The sequence below is a fragment of the Oncorhynchus mykiss genome, chromosome 23 (genome assembly GCF_057628025.1).
Source record: "Oncorhynchus mykiss isolate SJ-2025 chromosome 23, ASM5762802v1, whole genome shotgun sequence".
NCBI classification, from domain to species: domain Eukaryota; kingdom Metazoa; phylum Chordata; class Actinopteri; order Salmoniformes; family Salmonidae; genus Oncorhynchus; species Oncorhynchus mykiss.
Window position 1 is genome coordinate 12,040,675 of NC_143044.1, and position 22,011 is coordinate 12,062,685.

General features: G+C 40.9%; 2 protein-coding genes across 3 annotated transcripts; both read right to left on the bottom strand.

Moving 5' to 3' along the window:
• Positions 1-1,329: 1,329 nt before the first annotated feature.
• Positions 1,330-4,854, bottom strand: LOC110502447 (cyclic GMP-AMP synthase). Of its 2 annotated transcripts, none has more exons than XM_090217994.1 (5): positions 4,351-4,854; positions 3,947-4,163; positions 3,580-3,843; positions 3,117-3,216; positions 1,330-2,941 (listed from the first exon to the last, which is right to left on the bottom strand). In XM_090217994.1, the coding sequence occupies exons 1-5, from the start codon at positions 4,720-4,722 to the stop codon at positions 2,605-2,607; spliced, it is 1,290 nt and encodes a 429-aa protein (XP_090074120.1). In that variant the 5' UTR covers positions 4,723-4,854; the 3' UTR covers positions 1,330-2,604. The 2 variants fall into 2 exon arrangements, with proteins under 2 accessions (XP_090074120.1, XP_021436146.3); XM_021580471.3 differs by having other exon boundaries at positions 4,258-4,820.
• A 6,841-nt stretch (positions 4,855-11,695) lies between these two features.
• On the bottom strand, positions 11,696-16,692 carry LOC110502449 (elongation factor 1-alpha, somatic form). The gene is made up of 8 exons (XM_021580472.3): positions 16,352-16,692; positions 14,885-15,051; positions 14,452-14,631; positions 13,934-14,230; positions 13,579-13,729; positions 13,237-13,493; positions 12,626-12,860; positions 11,696-12,493 (listed from the first exon to the last, which is right to left on the bottom strand). Exons 2-8 carry the CDS (start codon positions 15,026-15,028, stop codon positions 12,369-12,371), a joined length of 1,389 nt encoding a protein of 462 aa, XP_021436147.1. The 5' UTR covers positions 15,029-15,051; positions 16,352-16,692; the 3' UTR covers positions 11,696-12,368.
• Positions 16,693-22,011: the final 5,319 nt, after the last annotated feature.

Here is a 22,011-nt window from a genome sequence, read left to right on the forward strand (position 1 = left end):
ATCCCCAGTTGTAACTAACTTGATACAGCTTACAGTGCCTTGCAAAAGTTTTCATCCCTGTCAAAGTCGGTCCCTCTCCTTGTTCGGACGGTGTTCGGCGGTCTACGTCACCGGCCTTCTAGCCATCACTGATCCATTTTTCATTTTCCATTGGTTTTGTCTTGTCTTCCTTCACACCTGGTTCCAATCCCATCAATTACATGTTTTGTATTTAACCGTCTGTTTCCCCTCATGTCGTTGTCGGAGATTGTTTGATGGTATGTGACGGGCATGTAGTATGTAGGTGTGTGATGGGTTTTGTACCCACTTTTGTTATTTTGCACATTTAGTTTTTTTGGAGTTTTATCAGCATTTATTAAACAACTGTTTTTACCAAGTCCGTTCTCCTGCGCCTGACTTCCCTGCACCCAACACCCACCCATTACAATCCCCCTTGGCATTTTCCCTATTTTGTTGCATTACAACCTGTAATTTAAATGGATTTTTATTTGAATTTCATGTAATGGACATACACAAAATAGTCCAAATAGGTGAAGTGAAATGAAAAGAATACTTGTTTAAAAAAATTCTAAAAAACTGAAAAGTGGTGCTTGAATATGCTACGAAGCCCCAACATAAGATCTGGTGCAATCAATTACATTCAGAAGTCACATAATTAGTTAGATTGCACACAGGTGGACTTTAAGTGTCACATGATCTCAGTGTATATATATATATATATATATATATGTATATATATATACACCTGTTCTGAAAGGCCCCAGAGTCTGCAACACCACTAAGCAAGGGCACCACCAAGCATGCGGCGCCATGAAAACAAAGGAGCTCTCCAAACAGGTCAGAGACAAAGTTGTGGAGAAGTTCAGATCAGGGTTGGGTTATAAAAACATATCCCGAAACTTTGAACATCCCACAGAGCACCATTAAATCCATTAATAAAACATTTTAAGAATATTGTATGGAAGGTGGCCGAGCTACAGCAGTGTTTGTCATACCATGAGTAAGTAGCCTTGCTTGTGCAAGCCGAAATGTCTCATAGGGCAGGAGCCTATTTCCTGTTTCAGTAGCACAAGGCAGCTTAATGTGCAACTACACCCCCTAGCTAGTCTATCGCAGGGCCTTACCCCCAATCTAGCTCCTTGCCAAGCAAAGACTCAGTATGACTCAGCCAGGGATTGAACTCACAAAATTCCCATCACAGGGTGGAGTCTCAACCACAAGGCCACTGAGTCAGACCATGCCTATTGAACAGGTTAAGCATACATGTGTGAAGAAAAGGGGTAGGGTTTCAACAATAGTCTAGTCCTTTGGGTTCAGAGATAAGACATATTTTCCATTATGTATTCTGTTTTATTATAAAGTAGAGTATGTCACACATGCACATTCCAATTTATTGGTATACAGCTGATAACACCTCTGCCCTCAGGCCTTAAATTCCAATGAATGGCTAATAATAAACTTGTGTGAACAAAAGCTGAACAGAAATACATATCGGGTAAACAGAGAGGCACCTGCAATGTGTTCACATCACACACACACACACACTCTCTGTTAGACAGTTCGAATCAATGACCGTGGTCAACAAAAATTATAGCTGGAGTTTCCCAGCATGCACCTGGACCAACTGTCACACAGTCAGTTTCTAACAACTCAAAAGAGCAAAACATACACCACGGAAAATCTGTTTCTTCCTCCTGGTTTGGCCAAGACCGACACACAGGTGGACAAATACTCTGCAAGGAATAGATGGTGTTGACATCCTGAGTAGGTAGAATTTAGTATGGAATTATTTTTAAGCGATTTTAAAAAAAAGTTATGGAAAATCCTCATTGAAAGCTCATGTTAGCTCCTAGTGCTAAAACGACTAATATTTTGTGGTTTAGAGTCCAATATCCCATTGCCAATTTGTCTTTCGAATCTAATTTCTTTCCTCAGAAGAAGCAACTTGCTACTTCCATGCTGGAACCTCCAGTGTTCAGGCTTTTTTTGTGTTGCACATTTGTATGTTTTTTTTTAAATTTATTGAACAATTAATAGTGTTGTACTGAGTTTGTTTTACCTTTTACTGCAGTGGGCAAAATGTAGGGTCACACAGAGTGATTCTTGGTAGTCTTAAACAAAAGTATACACCTCAAACATGGTTATGGGCTTAAAAAAAGAAGACACCTGTACCGTGTCAGATACAGAGTTGAGATGTATACATTTTTTACTTTGCATCCCAATTTTACACTTATATACATCACAGAAGACTGAAATATAGCAAAAAAATTATCTTATAGAAAAAAATAATCTTCGTTATGAAATTATTAAAAAAATATATTAATAACATTCCACCCATGAGTCCTAAGAGCGCGCTTTTGTTCATTGACAGCAGGAAAGGGCTACATTACCTTTTATAATTTGTTGGAGGAGCAGTTGGCTCTCACTCAACTTGTCAAGTAAGATCTGAATGAAATTAAACTTCCGACTCCTCTGCTCTTCAATTCCTCCTGCCTATGCCTTTGCTTTAAGAATAGACAACATTATGAGAACCACCACTGTACTCCACTTATGCCTATTGGGCCTCTGGGTGAGTCATTAAAGGGAGGTGATCGAGGTCCCGACTCACTTGCGGAAAATGGGGAAACCATTGTTGCGTTCCTCCTCGATGCGCCGGGCCAGAAACTGACAGCTCCTGCGGTCATGGCCAGAGCCCAGTAGATTGTGTTTGGGGATAAAGAAGTTGGGGAGCATGCCATCTTTCAGGTGGCCCTCAAAGTCCTCCAGCAGCTGCTGGAAGCAGAGTCCCAGCTGGGCCGCCTCCCAGTCGCTGTCCTGGGTCCTGGAGCAGCAGGCGTGGAGCAGGGTGGTCTTGGCGTGGTAGGAACAGAACTTGGACAGACTAGGGTTCTCTGCCTTCAGCAAGTCCAACAGGTGCTTCAGAAGCTTCAGACATAACTTCCTGAAGCAAGAAAATGGCAAGTCTAAGGCACACATGATAATACACAATTTATCAAAGGAAATGGGTTTAATGACGAGTTCATAAAATGTGTAAATTCATACGACTAGGAAAAATCCACTTGATCGTTATGACTACAGTTTTCATGTTTGTAGTATTCATTCTATAGTAGGCTTACCTGCAGCAGCGAGTCCCGCTGGCCTCGCAGCAGGTCTTCTGGGAGCCATGATTTGTTAGGATACTCTTCTCCACATGCGAGAATGAGATGCGCCATGCGTCTGTAGGTAACAGGACAAGAAAAAAACATTTAGGAAACTCAGAAAAGGGACATAGTTACATGCCACTTCCCCTTTCTCTGGTAAGGGGGGAAGCAGTGCTGAATGTATTTTTGACACCTATATGTGACCTCTAATACAGGACTAGTAAAGGCCCTAATTTTGTGAGAAAAATATTTTTTTCAACAATTTCAAAACATTTTTTATTCAGATTTTTGTTTGGGGGGGGGGGGGGGGGGGGTTCTGCAGGCATCCTGATCGCCCTTTGCAACTCCCATTCATGAAGAAATCACAAATGAAAGTGATAGTTTTATTCAAGATGTGTAAGCTTTAATAGTGTTGACTTAATGTTTACAAAAAGGTTACCTCTAGCGCAGACACCATCCCGTTCCACCGTGCCCTTTCCCTCGTACTTCGGAACGAGGTAGTACCCCTTAAGCTTTTGTTCTTTCTTCACTTTGGTCCCGAGCCAGTTGTCTATTTTGTCTATGCCTCCTTGGGTGAAAGTGGGCCAGCTCGAGCGGACCTCAAGACCCAGAACAATGTCCAGTGAGATAGGGACCGTTCCCGTCCCGTTTATCAGTAAGGTCACCGCCGGGCAACCCTTCTTTTTCTTATCCAACACCACGCCTTGATAGAAGTATGGAAAAAATAAACATTTAATGAACACATGTTTTGCATACATACGCTACAGTACAGGCATTTGGGAAACGCGCGCTATAGACGTACACACCTTTGAGTATCTTCACACACTTTTTAACCTCGTTTCTGAACTCCGTAAGCATTCCACTGGCAGATATTGTGTTGTCTTCACATAGAAAGCGATCCAACGAGTGTTTTCCTCGTTTGAACGCCACGCTGTAAAACGCCCCAACATCCCCAAACGGCCGAATGTCCACCCGCTCGACAGGCACAGTTAACATCACGTCAAATTCGTCGGGATTAGAAATCTATATTGATCAAAAAATCGTTAAACATTTGTGAAGCATGAAAGACTATTGGGTCACACTGGTGATGTATGATTGAATTTAATTAATGACCCACCTTTAAATTCTCGTAATAACTCCCAGTGCGCAGTTCATTTACATCTTTGAAGCATTCTGTACACTTTTTCATGTGGTCCATTATATGCTTTACCGTGTCATTGACAATACTTGCTGATTCCGATTTCTGTTTCTTCTTAATCTTCAATTGTTCAATGGTTGTAAACAGGATCTTATTCGGATTTGAGTCAACGCTGTAACCTTTTTTGACCATCCTTGATCCGGTTTTAACTTCTACGCACTTCTGTGGCACAGGTGCCTTTTCCTCAGTGGTGCGCTTAGGCTGCTTATGTTCCTTGGTTTTCTTGGGGTTGTATTCATCAGTGGCCTGATGCGTTTCCTTCTTAGTGTCTTTCACTGGTTCCTTTAGAGGTTGCCGGGCACTCTTGGCCCGAACCGGATTCTTGGCATGCGCTGGTTCCGGACTTTTTGCGCGCACGCTTCGTGGTTTCCCTCTGCCGCTCATTGTAGTAAGTATGATCGTGATGTGACACCGACGAGTTCAACTGTATTCTATGCTAGCTAAATGATACTCTCTTCACTGTTTCCGTGTGATGAAAAGTGAATGTGAACACTCCCCTTTCCACATACAGAATCCGTTCGTCGCCCTCTTGTGTCGAAAGCTATTGAGACAGAGTAAACAAAAGCACATGCACGCCCACCGCTCACTTGTGTCATGTATGATTGCCCTGAAATGTGCTATTGTCAGGTAAATGACGTGAGAAATGCTTGTTGCTCCAAATCCCTATCTTCCATCGAGTAACTTAATGAACTTAACTTTCAGTATGATAGTGATAAATATGTAACGTTTACTATTTTACTCTTACATTAATGAACTATATTACTAAACCGGGGCAAATGACTACCCTAACCCAGTTAAACAAGTATAAGATGTCTCTTGAGATATCCATGAACACCAGAGGGGCTCTTCAGGTCATCAGGCTGTTAAACAGTCATCTCTATCCTGGACCATAGAGACTGCTGCCCTATCAACCTGGTATCAGAGCATTTTGTGTTATTCTGTACGTAAATCCGAGACACTCTATTTAGTGGGATATGTTACATTTTGTATGGTAAGCATTAATTTGTGGATGTCCATCATCCATTTCTCAAATTATATGTTATGAATTTGTATGATATGTTAAGAATTTGCAAAACGTAAAATATGTCCCGAACGTGCAAAACTAATGATATGTTATGAATTCGAATATGTTGTGGCTAACGTTAGCTAGGTGGCTAGATTGCTAATGCTAACGTTAGCTAACTGGCTAACATTAGCTAGGCTAGGAGTTAGGGGTTAGCAATGCAGTGTCTTAGACCACTGCGCCACTCAGGAAGTTCCTCCCACAAAGTTTTTAATGCTTATCAATTGCCCTGCACAAAGTACCAAAATACTAAAATACTACACAGGACTCTTAAAGAATTTAATTTAAATGTTAATTGTATTTTTTGATCACAGAAGCAATGAGGAAAATATGGAATAAATAAATAATTAATGAAATATTAATTATATAAAGCAGCCCGTGTAATCATCTGCCAGAGAGTAGCGCCAATCGGTCTGAGCCCCAAGTAACAGATTGGGACCGGATAACCGGAATTGGCCCGAGCACCAAGTAATATATACATTTAGGCCAGATAACTCTCACCGGAATCGGCCAAGCCCCAAGTAAGAGATTTGGGCCAGATAAGTCACACCGGAAATGGCCTGAGCACCAAGTAATATATACATTTGGGCCAGATAACTCACACCGGAAGCAGCCCGAGCATCCTAGCCATAATTAATACTGCCGATGGCGGCCCAGACTCGGCCACATGACATTGGCCAAGTCTGACTCTCAGCCGAGTGCCCCGACCCTCAGCCGGAAACGGCCCAGCTCCACTGTGCTAGCTGGGTAAGGTAAGGAGATAGGGTAGACGGTTAAGGTTAGAGTTAGCTACAAGAGTTAAGGTTACTAACTTGAGTGTTAGTAAGGGTTAGCGAACATTCATGGTAGTTGCAAAGTAGCTAAAAAGTAGCAATTAGTTGAAAAGTTGCTAATTAGCTAAAATGCTCAAGATGATTTTCAAACACGCAACCTTTGGGTTGCTAGAAGTTCACATTATATGGCTATCCATCCACCATGGACCAACCACCCTCCTTTTGTTTTTGCCTTAAATAATGTTCTGTCTTATGTGACCATACCAAACTTTTTTATTTGACCTTTGTTTAACTACTCAAGTCAGTTAAGAACAAATTCTTATTTTCAATGACGGCCTAGGAACAGTGGGTTAACTGCCTGTTCAGGGGCAGAACGACAGATTTGTACCTTGTCAGCTCAGGGATATGAACTTGCAACCTTCCAGTTATTAGTCCAACGCTCTAACTACCCTGCCGCCCCAGGGTAGCCTTAACATATCATACTAACTTGAGTGTCCCGGATTACATTTAATGTTACTTCTAGTCCACAGGAGGTTGGTGGCACCTTAATTGGGCAGGACGGGCACGTGGTAATGGCTGGTGTTTAATGCCATTCACATAGCATAAAAAAAACATAATTGTTTTTTTTGTCTCTGTACTCCAGCACTTTGGCTCATTCTATATAACTACTGATGTACACACCTTTTCTATTCATATAGGGGAGAGTGGGGTATGTTGAGCCATTATTTACATTCAGCATCACTACTTCAAGGGAAATATAGTATTATTTCTAACAAAGATATCTACATATATTTCAGAATGTTGTGAATCCTTGGAAATAATCAGAATTTATGAAAACATAACAGCTTTGAAAAGATAGCTTGTCCAAAAAAAAGTGGTCTCTTGACACAATTTACCCCAGGTGTGGGTAAGTTGAGCATAGGGACAGGTTAAATTGAGCAGCCTTGGGATAAGTGGGTGATGGTGTCCTGTGACAAGGGGCGATGGTGCAGGTACAATTGCAAGAAAAAGTATGTGAACCCTTTGGAATTACCTGGATTTCTGCATAAATTAGTCATAAAATTTGATCTGATCTTCATCTAAGTCACAATAATAGACTAACACAGTGTGCTTAAACCAATAACACACAAATTGTTCTATTTTTCTTGTCTATATTGAATACATCATTTAAACATTCACAGTGTAGGTTGTAAAAAATACGTGAACCCCTAGGCTAATGACTTCTCCAAAAGCTAATTGGAGTCAGGAATCAGCTAACCTGGAGTCCAATCAATGAGACGAGATTGGAGATGTTGGTTAGAGCTGCCCTGCCCTATAAAAACACTCAACATTTGAGTTCACAAGAAGTGAAAAATTCATAAAAAATGAAAAGTTGAAATGTCTTGAGGCAGTACGTACTCATGCCCTTTGTTATGGCAAGCCTACATAACTTCAAGAGTAAAAATGTGTTTAACAAGTCCAATAGTAAGTTGAATGGTCTCACTCTGTGTGCAATAATAGTGTTTAACATTATTTTTAATGACTACCTCATACATAAGTTAGTTCCCTCAGTCGAGCAGTGCATTTCAAACACAGATTCAACCACAAAGACCAGGGATGTTTTCCAGTGCTTCGCAAAGAAGGGCACCTATTGGTCAGTGGATGGGTAAAAAATTAAAAAATCAGATATTGAATATCCCTTTGATCATGGTGAAGTTATTAATTACATTTTGGATAGTGTATTAATACACCCAGTCACTACAATGATACAGGCTTCCTTCCTAACACAGTTGCCGGAAAGGAAGGATTTCACCATGAGGCCAATGGTGACGTTAAAACAGTGACAAAGTATAATTGCTGTGATAGGAGGAACTGAGAATGGATGAAAAACATTGTAGTTACTCCACAATATTATCCTAATTGACAGAGTGAAAAGAAGGTAACCTGTACATAATACAAATATTCCAAAACATGCATCCTGTTGGCAACAAGGCACTAAGCTAATACTGCAAAAAATGTGGCAAAGCAATTCACTTTTTGTCCTGAATACAACGTGTTGTGTTTGGGACAAATCCAATACAACACATTACGGAGTACCACTCTCCATATTTTCAAGCAAAACGGTAGCTGCATCATGTTATGTGTATGTTTGTAATTGTTAAGGACTGGGGAGTTTTTTTAGGATAAAAAAATGAATGGAATGGAGCTAAGCACAGGTAAAATCCTAGAGAAAAACCTGCCTCAGTTTGCTTTCCACCAGACACTGGGAGATGATTTCACATTTCAACAGGACAATAACCTAAAACACAAGGCCAAATCTATGCTGGAGTTGCTTACCAAGAAGACAATGATTGTTTCTGAGTAACCGAGTTACAGTTTTGACTTAAATCTACTTGAAAATCTATGGCAAGACCTTAAAATGGTTGTCTAGCAATGATCAACAACTAATTCAACATATCTTGAAGAATTTTGAAAATAATAATGGGAAAATGTTGCACATTTGTGGAAAGCTCTAAGAGACTTACCCAGAAAGACTTGCAGTTGTAATCTCTTTCAAAGGTGTTTCTACAAAGTATTGACTCAGGGGTGTGAATACGTACAGTATGTAAATGAGATATTTTTGTATTTCATTTTCAATAAATGTGCTAAAATTTCTAAAAACATGTTTTCACTTTGTCATTATGGGGTATGGTGTGTAGATGGGTGAGATTGTTTTTAATCGATTTTGAATTCAGGCTGTAACACAAAAAATGGTGGAGTAAGTCAAGGGTTATGAATACTTTCTGAAGGCACTGTAGATCTCTCTGTTCAATATCACTTACCCTTCTATTTTTTGACCAGTTGTCTGGGACAGGGATGTTGTATCAATGTGTCAATTTGTAGTTAAGATCTCTGCATTTGATGCTACTATGCCCATTAAACTACTCTGAAGATTCTTGATACCTTAAGCCTCCATGTCAGCAGATAAAACTGTGTGTGCCTCTGCTACTCTATCATAGCCTCTCTTTCGCACAGATACTCTTTCCTTTTTGTCAATGTACCTCTTCTGTGTCATTCAGTCTATTTTTTTCATACCTTGCTGCTGCTCGATTGGACTTCTTCCCTTCTCTCACTTCCTTGACTGCTCTCTCAAGAACCTGAAGAAATGTACTCATAATTTGTATGTGGTATGGTGGCCATTGGCTCAATTTACCCCATGGCTATTGGCTCAACCTACCCGTGTTCAAAAACACATGAATATATTAGCCCACACAGCTACAAGGATGCACTTTCATGCTGGGTTAAGGAACTCATATTCTAGTTTATAGAGACCCCAACTGATGTATAAAACGATGTTAAAAATATGTACTTTGGTTTAGATACAAGCATGAAACCTATACAGTGCCTTGCAAAAGTATTCATCCCCTTTGCCGTTTTTCCTATTTTGTTGCATTACAACCTGTAATTTAAATGGATTTTTATATGGATTTCGTGTAATGGACATACACAAAAAAATCCAAATAGGTGAAGTGAAATGATAAAAATAACTTGTTTCCAAATATATACATTTTTTAAACGGAAAAGTGGTGCGTGCATATGTATTACCCCCTTTTCTATGAACCCCTTAAATAAGATCTGGTGCAACCAATTACATTCAGAAGTCACATAATTAGTTAAGTCCACCTGTGTGTAATCTAAGTGTCACATGATTTGTCACATGATCTCAGTATATATACACCTGTTCTGAAAGGCCCCAGTGTCTGCCACACCACTAAGCAAGGGGCACCACCAAGCTAGTGGCACCATGAATACCAAGGAGCTCTCCAAACAGGTCAGTGACAAAGTTGTGGAGAAGTACAGATCAGGGTTGGGTTATAAAAAAATATCACGGATATATCGTATCAGGGTTGGGTTATAAAAAAATACCCCATGAGCACCATTAAATCCATGATTAAAAAAGAAATATGAATATGGCACCACAACAAACCTGCCAAGAGAGGGCCGCCCACCAAAACTCACAGACCAGGCAAGGACGGCATTAATCAGAGGCAACAAAGAGACCAAAGATAACACTGAAGGAGCTGCAAAGCTCCACAGCGGAGATTGGAGTATCTGTCTATGGGATCACTTTAAGCCGTACACTCCACAGAGCTGGGCTTTACGGAAGAGTGGCCAGAAAAAAAGCCATTACTTAAAGAAGAAAATAAGCAAATATGTTTGGTGTTTGCCAAAAGGCATGTGGGAGACTCCCCAAACATATGGAAGAAGATACTCTGGTCAGATTAGACTAAAATTGAGCTTTTTGGTCATCAAGGACAACGCTATGTCTGACGCAAACCCAACACAGTGTAGCATGGTGGTGGCAGCATCATGCTGTGAGGATGTTTTTCATCGGCAGGGACTGGGAAACTGGTCAGAATTGAAGGAATGATGGATGGTGCTAAATACATGGAAATTCTTGAGGGAAACCTGTTTCAGACTTCCAGAGATTTGAGACTGGGACGGAGGTTCACCTTCCAGCAGGACAATGACCCTAAGGATACTGCTAAAGCAACACTTGAGTGGTTTAAGGGGAAACATTTAAATGTCTTGGAATGGCCTAGTCAAAGCCCAGACCTCAATCCAATTGAGAATCTGTGGTATGACTTAAAGATTGCGGTACACCAGCGGAACCCATCCAACTTGAAGGAGCTGGAGCAGTTTTGCCTTGAAGAATGGGCTAAAATCCCATTGGCTAGATGTGCCAAGCTTATAGAGACATACCCCAAGAGAATAGTTATGCACGCTCAAGTTTTCAGTTTTTTTTGTCTTATTTCTTGTTTGTTTCACAAGAAAAAATAGTTTGCATCTTCAAAGTGGTTGGCATGTTGTGTAAATCAAATGATACAAACACCCCAAAAAATATATTTTAATTCCAGGTTGCAAGGCAACAAAATAGGAAAAATGCCAAGGGGGGTGAATACTTTTGCAAGCCACTGTAACACAATACATTTATTCGACTGTGAAAATCAGTTTTTTGGACCTAACTTGCTTACCACATTTTCCATGTGGTTTCTTTCTTCAGACACCATGTATATAGCCTCGCTATAGTCATCTTACTGCTTCTGTTTAATAAAAATAAAAAAACGTTATTTTCTCTTTTTTTTTTTACATATCTATTTTTACTTAACACTTTTTTTCTTAAAACACTGTTGGTTAAGGGCTTGTAAGTAAGCATTTCACTGTAAGTATTCAGCGCATGTGACAAATCAAATTTGATTTGAAGATGACATCTTCCTTAATATTTGGTTTAAGATTCATTTTGGGTATGGTTTCCTAGAAAAGGGTGGTGGCTCAAGTAACCCTTCGGCTCAAATGACTTCACTCCCCTACTGTCCATTCTGTCTATACACACCATTCAAATACATTCTGTATACATTTACATTCTGGTCCTGACATTGCACGTTCTGATATTGCTCAACCTGTGTGTATTGCTAGATATTGCTGCATTGTCGGAGCGAGAAACAAGCATTTCGTGCACCTGCGATTGCATCTGCAAAAACTGTGTACGTGAACATTCTGGTTGGTTGAAACATCTTTAATGTCATGAACAGGGCTTCTGCCATCTTGAACAGAATAAGATGCAACAGCTTCTGCCAATTAAAACGTTTTCCAGTGCAAAGTTAACAAAACGCCAATTAAAAGTGCTTAGAGTCAACAATTGGTCGGCTCAGTATGCCTAGAGTGAGACAAATGTAAAATGTTCAGCTTTTTTGTTTCCTTTAAAGCTATAATACAACATACACTTAACTTTTCTCAAATGTTCTACTTATAAGAGTTTTAAGTTGTATTACCATAGGCTGCTATAAAGCACCAGGTAGTTTACAAAGAAACACTAAAAGCAAGACAACAGACTGCGTGAAGAGTGAGTTAAAATATCTCACACACGGGGAACATGGTCATTCACTTATTTAACAGTACACGTTTAAAACTAGCAATGTGCTAGCAATGTGCTATTACAACGTAAATACATATGAATATGAATATATGAATATAGCCACTTTGAAATGGGAGGAAGAACAAACACTGTCTTAAGGACTAGGCTTTTTTTTTTCTTTCCTTCTGATACTTTTGCGATGCATTGTGATTATTAACCAGTCCTTGACTATGGAGTTGAAGCAGCCAATAGGGGGATGGGGTTGGGTGACTACTGTCCTGCCATGGGTGACTCTGGAGTCGGCAGCACAGCACAACATTCATTTGGTCTTCTGGGCCTTCTGGGCAGACTTGGTGACCTTGCCAGTGGAGGGAGCTTTCTTCTCCACACCCTTGATCACCCCGACTGCCACTGTCTGGCGCATGTCACGCACTGCAAAACGACCTGCAGAGAGAGAGAGAGAGCGAGAGAGAGAAAGAGAGGATGTCAGATCAATGGTAACTTCAAGGGAGAGTGGAATGATTTTTCAAAGAATTCCAACCAGGCCCAAGAGAACTACTACCCAACAATACTCACCCAGTGGAGGGTACTCAGAGAAGCTCTCCACACACATGGGCTTTCCCGGGACCATATCCACGATGGCGGCATCCCCAGACTTCAGGGCCTTGGGGTTGTCCTCCAGTTTCTTGCCTGAGCGACGGTCTATCTTCTCCTTGAGCTCAGCAAACTTGCAAGCGATGTGGGCGGTGTGGCAGTCCAGCACCGGGGCATACCCAGCACTGATCTGACCTGGGTGGTTCAGGATGATCACCTAAAGGGGGGAACATCAGACACAGTTAACGTGGTTGTTCTGTCAACACCTGTATCAGCACTGATGTGGTAACCATGACATTCAATGTTGGCCCCTTTTCTGCCAAAAATAGTTCCCCACAGCTCATCACACTGTGCCACAAATATATATTTGTGAGAAAAAAGAGAAGAGCAGTATAAAACAGTGGAAAGAAATATGGGATATTAATAGTAACTACTAAGCTGTATCATCGACACAAATACTTTTATCCATGTGATCATTACTGTGTATCATAGCTAAACATAATAATTATTTGTAGTTGTATGACTTTTGGTTCTATGGTTTTTACACCTCTACAGTAGTGTGTGTGTGTGTGTGTGTGTGTGACCCTGCCCACCTGAGCAGTGAAGACGGCTGCCTCCATTGGGGGGTCGTTCTTGCTGTCTCCGGCCACGTTGCCACGGCGAATATCTTTGACGGACACGTTCTTGACGTTGAAGCCCACGTTGTCTCCGGGCATTGCTTCGGTCAGAGCCTCGTGGTGCATCTCCACAGACTTCACTTCGGTTGTCACGTTAACAGGGGCAAAGGTCACCACCATGCCTGGCTTGATCATACCCGTCTCCACACGCCCCACGGGCACTGTGCCAATTCCTGAGTGAGAGAGGATAAGAAAGTGAGCGTGATAAATGTATCATCATTATGGATGTACAGCCTCTAGGGTGGGTGTGATGCTCACCTCCAATCTTGTAGACATCCTGAAGGGGCAGGCGGAGGGGCTTGTCGGTGGGGCGGGACGGGGGCTGGATGGCATCCAGAGCTTCCAGCAGGGTGGTCCCGGACGAGCTGCCATCCTTCCGGGTGATCTTCCATCCCTTAAACCAGGTCATCTGAGCATGCAGGAGACAGGAGTTAGCAGTATGTTCAAAGCAAAGTTATGAAGTGTGCTGTGCTACACATTGACGTACTTCAAATTAAAGTGGAGAGCAGATTATATTACATATAGTCATAGATGGCTCACTGTGGCTGCAACGCTATCCTAGAATAATGACCAGAAATAACAAGAAATGCGCTTAAGTTTTGTGCTTACGTACATTAGGACTGGCCTCTAGCATGTTGTCTCCGTTCCAGCCAGAGATAGGAACAAAGGCTACCATATCCGGGCTGTAGCCAATCTTCTTGATGTAGGTGCTGACTTCCTTCACAATCTCCTCATAGCGCTTCTGACTGTAGTTGGGCTCAGTGGAGTCCATCTTATTGATTCCCACGATCAGCTGCTTGACCCCCAGGGTGTAGGCTAGGAGGGCGTGCTCGCGGGTCTGCCCGTTCTTTGAGATGCCCGCCTCGAATTCCCCCACGCCAGCCGCCACGATCAGCACTGCACAGTCCGCCTGTAAACACCAGAACATGGGAATAATGCATATAGTAAGCTTTCAAAAAAGTCATGCTACGATGGCACTTTACGACTACTGAATTTGTCTGGGGTTATAGTACAGCTATAAGCTAACCTTGAAAACCAAAGCTGCAAGTTTAATAATAGACTTCCAGGCCCTGCAAGTGAAGACCTGGCAGGTGTCTGTGTGTAAGGAAAGATTGTCATAGTGGTTCAGACCTGGGAGGTTCCAGTAATCATGTTCTTGATGAAGTCCCTGTGTCCGGGAGCATCGATAATGGTGACGTAGTACCTGCTGGTCTCAAACTTCCACAGTGAGATGTCAATGGTAATGCCACGCTCCCTCTCTGCCTTCAGCTTGTCCAGCACCCAGGCGTACTTAAAGGAGCCCTTCCCCATCTGAGAAAACCACACATCACTGGTTGTAAACATGTTACTGAGGAGTAACATGGTGGTGAATTTTACTCGCAAGATGAAGGATTGTCGCATTTTTGACACATAGACAAGAAAACACTATCTTTAAGTAGCCTATAAAGATGATTGGAAAATACAATACAACAGCAGTCTACAAACCCTTTTCATAACATGTCGGCTAACAGAAGAACGGACTATCAAGAGTTGATTGAAGAGTACAGTACGAACTCCTACTCACCTCAGCAGCCTCCTTCTCAAACTTCTCGATGGTCCTCTTGTCAATGCCACCGCACTTGTAGATCAGGTGGCCAGTGGTGGTGGACTTTCCAGAGTCCACGTGGCCGATCACCACAATGTTGATGTGAAGCTTTTCCTTGCCCATGGTTAACGTGACAGTGAGAGAGTCTGCAAACGGAAAACACTGCACGGTCAACGGATCTTAAGGGATTTCCTTGGCAAAAACACAGCAGGGAATACATTGAATTATAGCACAAGGACACTACAACTGACTTGCCATTGCGTAACAGCCCCAGCAGCTACTGCCTCGGTATAACTTCTAAGGGCAAGCACAGTTTACACACACACACAAACAATTTCACATATTTGTCACCACGAGACAAATAAGCAATCACTTAATGTCAGCAAATTGGGCATCACATCAGTGGGCACAGAATTGTGTCAAGCTCAAGACACACTGACAGTTTCTTCACTGTCCTCACATCCCTCCACACACCTCTCTTCTTCCACTTAGCAGGCCAGCTAGTTATCCCTCCTTTCCTCTGCCAACACAGCTCAGCTCAGTAATGAGACATTGAGACGATCAGATCTTATGTCACTGAATATCCTCCGTATTCCGTATCAATTTAGCTAACTATAGCCTCACAGATAGTCCTCCATTTTGTCATGATCCTTGCCATTGGAAGTGCAGCAGCCATTTCTGAAGCCAGACTACTGCAGTGGATGCATGCACAGGTTAAATGAAGGGGAATAACATGTCAACAATTCCTGGCTTTTCTAGGACAGTAGTGTGGATTCCTTTTCATTGACTTACAACATGACAATGACAGATAAACACAAGATCATCACAAATTCACCTAATTTTGCAATTGCCACATTAAATCAACACCCTAGGTTGTTATTTATTTATGACATAACATTTCATTAGCTGAGTAATGTATGGAAATTGTTACAGTAGCCAGTTCTGCAAGATTATCTATGTGCACTGGGAGCTGATACCAGATATAATCAGAACTGAGTTATTTTTACTATAAAATTCTGGTAGCTTTGCAATAGTTTAATTTTCTTTGCAATAGTTTTTTTTCTCCACTGTTCATTTTCCTTTGCTGTCCATGTATTTAAAAATAGGTGACTAGAAAACGGGGGCGGGTGCTACAATTAGCAGCGCGACCAGATCATTCTAAGGGAGTCTAGGGGATTTAGCAGGCTTTTCGAGCTCTCCTTCTGCCTCTGCCGCCATGTTCTCTCATCCCTCTGTTTACTGGAATAGACTATCTATGCGCATTAGCGGCCGACTGTCGGCTTCCAGCGTCAATGCAATATTCACACGCACACAAACATTACGGACAACAATATTATAAGGACACATTGAAAATAGAGAAAGATAATTCAATCATTTGCCATTTACAGCATTGCATTTGAGAACAATTTATCAAAGGGTGAAATATTATCGGAAACTGTTGCCTACCTGCTCAAACGATAGTCAAGTTCGGTGCTGAATGAAAGACCGTGTGTGACGAGATGCTGATCCGCTTATATCCCAGACAGTAGGGGGTTATGCAATTGCGCTCAATTCTCATACCCCCTCCTAGACCGTCCTAGACAGAGCATCAGAGCAAGGGAACGAGTAGATAAGGCACACTCACTTTTCTTACATTGAGGCACAGTTGAGTTACGATAACAGGTCCCGCGTTTTGCTAGCGACAACATTGAGCCGCCATCAGTCCATACTTGTACAAATTGTAATTATGAAAACGCCTACCCTTCCTACACAACCGCAGTCCTTCCGCGTGGTGCTGAAATTCAGACTTTTAATAAAAACTTATCGAATACAACCCCTGACTTTTTTCTAATTTTTAATGCTCAACTTAATTTGAATTCGTCAATGAAAGTGTTAGCGGTTAGGGATATAATCAGTACAAGTATTTTCGGAGAGAAATAATAATTGTGTATAAACTAAATAAGGTCCTATAAATAAGACCGACCTATAACATAAGCATGGACTCCTAAACATGAGGTCCTGCTATGGAAGTAAATTAAAGACAATGTATTGTGTAGGCATGTAAAGTATGACTTGCACTTGTAAAATATGAGTTGCACCTGTATAATCCGTTTTGTAGTTGCATAAAATATTTGCAAACATGTAAATTATTTTGAGAATAAATGCAGCAATACTCGCAAACACGTAATGTGATGTGAAAAAATATAACACTTGCAAACATGTAACTTGATATGTGAATAAATTCAATACGATTTGCAAGCATGTAACTCAATTTGAGAATGAATGCAATTTATTTACAACAATTGCAACTGGTTAATCTTCTGTTTTGTAAGAGCTGCTCTGCAAGCAAGTGTAGCACATGGGGATGTGTGAAACGTACTCATCCGCGGGCAGTGTCCACACTTGCGCCAGCGAATAGCTAGCTAGCTTTTCGCGTGATGCCGACTGGTAAAACCATAGTGTGTACTGTATATAAGACGCTTCAGGAGGGCGGTCACGTGTGCTAGCGAGGCAGAGGTCCCGAGTTCTCGCCAGGTATGGGCCAAAGCGAAAGTGGAACCACTGATCAGTGGTGTAAAGAATTTAAGTACAAATACTTTGAAGTACTGCTTAAGTCGTTTTTGGGTGTATCTGTACATTACTATTTATATTGATAACAACTTTTACTTTTACTCCACTACATTCCTAAAGAAAATATTGTACTCGTTACTCCAAAAATGAAAAAATAAATAAATGAAAAACCCTAATGTTAAAAAAAGGATACAATAATGAGATGTATCCACCAATCCAAAGAAAACATAGGTGGGAGCTAGACAGCACGCTGTGCCGCTTTGTGGACAAACGACTCTCACTGTTAGGTTGGAGAGACATGTATCTTGTCAGTATATCCATAATCTTTGGTGGTCCTCGCTAAGTAAGCAGCATGACGTCCTTAACAGCGGTGCCTAGTAACTAGGATCTGCAGTTGCGCTCAGCGGCTGTTAATAACAAGTGTCAAGTCTGTCACTCAACCATGAACTGAATTGACTTGCGGTGCTTGTATAATGATTCCTAAAGAAACAAACAAGTAATTCATTGATTGCTAATGTGTAATTAACAAGGAGTGGAGCAAGGAGTGTGATTTTGATTGTTGAGTATTTTCTCAACAGCCTTTGTGAAAGAGCGCGACCCTGCCCTACGTATTTCACTGGTTTGGTTTGTGACTCACTGACACCGCCGCTGGTTAGAGGGGAATAAGGCAGTCCAAGAGTTAAAACGCATACATAACTTTTATTCACACACAGGACAAGATGAACACGGGTATATACATGGGGTATATGGTTCTGTAAAGGTACAGAAACAGAGAAATAATTCATATACAAATGGAAAGCAATGAATAGAGCAGGATGAATGTCTGCATATGAAATGGGCTAAAACAGTGAATTAAAAAAATGGAAGAAAACCGCAATAGCACAATAGGTAAGGACCGTCTCTAATAACCAGGTATTAAATATTAGTACAATAATAACAGCAGAGTTAATGTAAACATCTTACCTAATACTATACAATAAGGCTATACAAATGGGAAACATAAATAGCAAGCATTACACTAAAAGGTAATAATTGCCAATCCTAATAACAACTTCAGCATATAACATTGTAATAGCTACGTAGCCATACAAAGCCAAGCTAAACAACAATAACTTACTCAAGCATCCCATGCACATACTTATATGTCCACCCACAATCACAGACTGGAATACCAAGTTCAGGTACAGTGTGGTAATCTTTACTCCCTTTTGAGAGTGTGGTTCAGGCTGGCTAGCCAATCAGAACCTGGAGAGACTGCATGGTTAGTGTGCACAGGGGTGAGACACATGGCTATTGTCTGATTGGCTGAAGCCATGAGCTGGAGGAGACGTGATCTCTCAGGTGAAGGGGAGAAAGGGTGAGAGTCATTCAGCATGGCTCCAGCCAGACATAAACAACAACACAGCGCCCTCTGCAGAGACATTCTGTAACACTTGCTCAAAAAACTGAAAAACGAATCATTTGGGGTGCTGCAGTTCGAACTGTATTGTGGTTATCGCCCTCATGGCAGTCAAGCAAAACCTTACAAACAATATTGCAGTCACAGTGCAGTAAAACTGAATTACACTACAGTATAACTGCAGTTATAGTGCAGTATGCTGGAAATACTGCATCCAAAATAACACCGTTTTTTTTACTGCAGTAATTTTGCAGTGTAACTGCAGTTACAGTTATTCTGCAAGTACTGCTTCCAAAATACCACAGAGGACTGCAGTTACTGCACTTTTACTGCAGTTTCAAAACTGCAATCTTTTTTTGTAATGGTAATACATTCCGCAAGTAGTCGTTCAAAATCTTGTCCGGTTGCTGCCACAACTAGACCTTGTTTCAAATCTAGCAAGAAATAATGATATTTTTATGTCTAGCCAACAACAAATGTACATCTTTTAAAGCACAATTTTACGTGACTCAGTCACAAATAACATCCCTAATAAGCCCCTTATGTAGCGCTGCACGACTTCAGGATTTTTGGAGTCGACTCCAACCAGGAGTTGACTCTTGCTCGACTCCCAAAACACTTGGAAACATGCCTACCTATGCCTGGCTGTGGCCCTGCCATCTCTCTCTCTCCCTCGCTAGCTCTCTCTCTTTGCTGTGAAAGATGTGAGAGTTTGTGTTCTCAAAGTATACTGTGGAAATTAGTTTCCTCCTTTCAAAAATACAGAATCGTAGAAGTCTTGACACCCAGAAATAGGAGTCGACGGGCAAGGACTGGTGGAATCAATTCTTTAGGACGTGACCCCCCCACCACTACCCTTGTGGTGAACGAAAAGTGAACAAGAGGCTTGTAGCATCAATACTCTTTGTTCGCCGGTAGGCGGTCCTGTGTGCTCTGGGCATTACTGATGCAAATTAATGAAATAAGTCGAAAGATTTGTTATTTTCAGTGGGCTAAAGTACTTAAGTAAAAATACTACAAAGTACTACTTAAGTAAAAGTTCAGATACCCCAAAAAACTACTTAACTATTTGTATTTGAAAACTTTTACTTCACTGCATTCCCAAAGAAAATATTGTACTTTTTACTCCATACATTTTCCCTGATACCCAAAAGTACTAGTTACATTTTTATTGCTTAGCAGGACAGGAAAATGGTCCAATTCATGCACTGGTCATCCCTACTGCCTCTGGTCTGGAGGACTCACTAAACACAAATGCTTTATTTGTAAATTATGTCTGCATATTGTAGTGTGCCCCTGGGTTCCATAAATTTAAAGAAATATTTAAAAAAGTGTTCTGTCTGGTTTGCCTAATATAAGCCATTTGAAATTATTTATACTTTATACTTAATTATCAAAAGTTATTTTTGCAATTACATTTACTTTTGATACTTAAGTATATTTAAAAGCAAATACTTCAAGTAGTACTTTACTGGGTGACTTTCACTTTCACTCAAGTGTGACAATTAGGTACTTTTTCCACCACCGGTTAATTTCACTGAACGAGTCGAAAAGATCTGTGTCAGTAAAAAGAGCTGAACTTCCCAACCCTATGTGCTTCATTCAAGGGTTTTCTTGATTTTTTTTACTATTTTCTACATTGTAGAATAACAGTGAAGTGATCAAAACTATGAAATAACACATATGGAATCATCTAGTAACCAAAAAAGTGTTAAACAAATCAAAATATATTTTATATGAGATTCTTCAAAGTAGCCACCCTTTGCCTTGATGACAGCTTTGCACACTCTTGGCATTCTCTCAACCAGCTTAATGAGGAATGCTTTTCCAAAAGTCTTGAAGGAGTTCCCACATATGCTGAGCACTTGTTAGCTGCTTTTAATTCAATCTGTGGTCCAACTCATCCCAAACCCTCTCAATTGGGTTGAGGTCAGGTGATTGTGTAGGCCAGGTCATCTGATGCAACACTCCATCACTCTCCTTCTTGGTCAAATAGCCCTTACACAGCCTGGAGGTATGTTGGGTCATTGTCCTGTTGAAATACAGTTGACAGTCCCACTAAGGGCAAACCAGATGTGATGGTGTATTACTGCAGAATGCTGTGGTAGCCATGCTGGTTAAGTGTGCCTTAAATTCTAAATAAATCACTGACAGTGTCACCAGCAAAGCACTCCCACACCATCACACCTCCATGTTTCACAGTGGAAAGAAATTCCACAAATTAACTTTTCACAAGGCACACCGTTAATTGTTATTTGAAATGCATTCCAGGTGACTACCTCATGAAGCAGGTTGAGAGAATACCAAGAGTTGGAAAAGCTGTCATCAAGGCAAAGGGTGGCTACTTTGAAGAATCTCAAATATAAAATATATTTTGATTTGTTTAACACTTTTTTGGTTACTACATGATTCCATATGTGTTATTTCATAGTTTGTCTTCACTATTATTCTACAATGTAGAAAATAGTACAAATAAAGAAAAACCTTAAATAAGTAGGTGTGTCCTAACTTTGACTGGTACTTTACATGGATTACGATAATGGCATACTGTGCTCTCTCTGTATGTAAACCTTACAAAAATATAAACACAACATGTAAAGACTTGGTCCCATGTTTCATGAGCTGAAATAAAATATCTAAAAAATAATAAGCACACATAGCTTATTTGTCTCAAAAGTTAAGCACAAATTTGTTTACATCCTTGTTAGTGAGCATATCTCCTTTGTCAAGGAAGTCCATCCACCTGACATGTGTGGCATATCAAGAAGCTGATTAAACAGTATGATCATTATTCATGTGCTGGGGACAATAAAAGGCCACTCTAAAATGTGAAGATTTGTCACACAACACAAGGCCACAGATGTATAAAGTTTTAAAGGAGCATGCAATTGGCATGCTGACTGCAGGAATGTACACCAGAGCAGTTGCCGGAGAATTAGTTTATTTCTCTAGCATAAGCCGCATCCGATGTCGTTTTAGAGAATTTGGCACAACATCCAACCCGCCTCACAACCGCAAACCACATTTTTTATTTTAACTTTATTTAACCAGGTAAGCTAGTTGAGAACAAGTTCTCATTTACAACTGCAACCTGGCCAAGATAAAGCAAAACAGTGCGACACAAGCAACAACACGGAGTTACACATGGAATAAACAA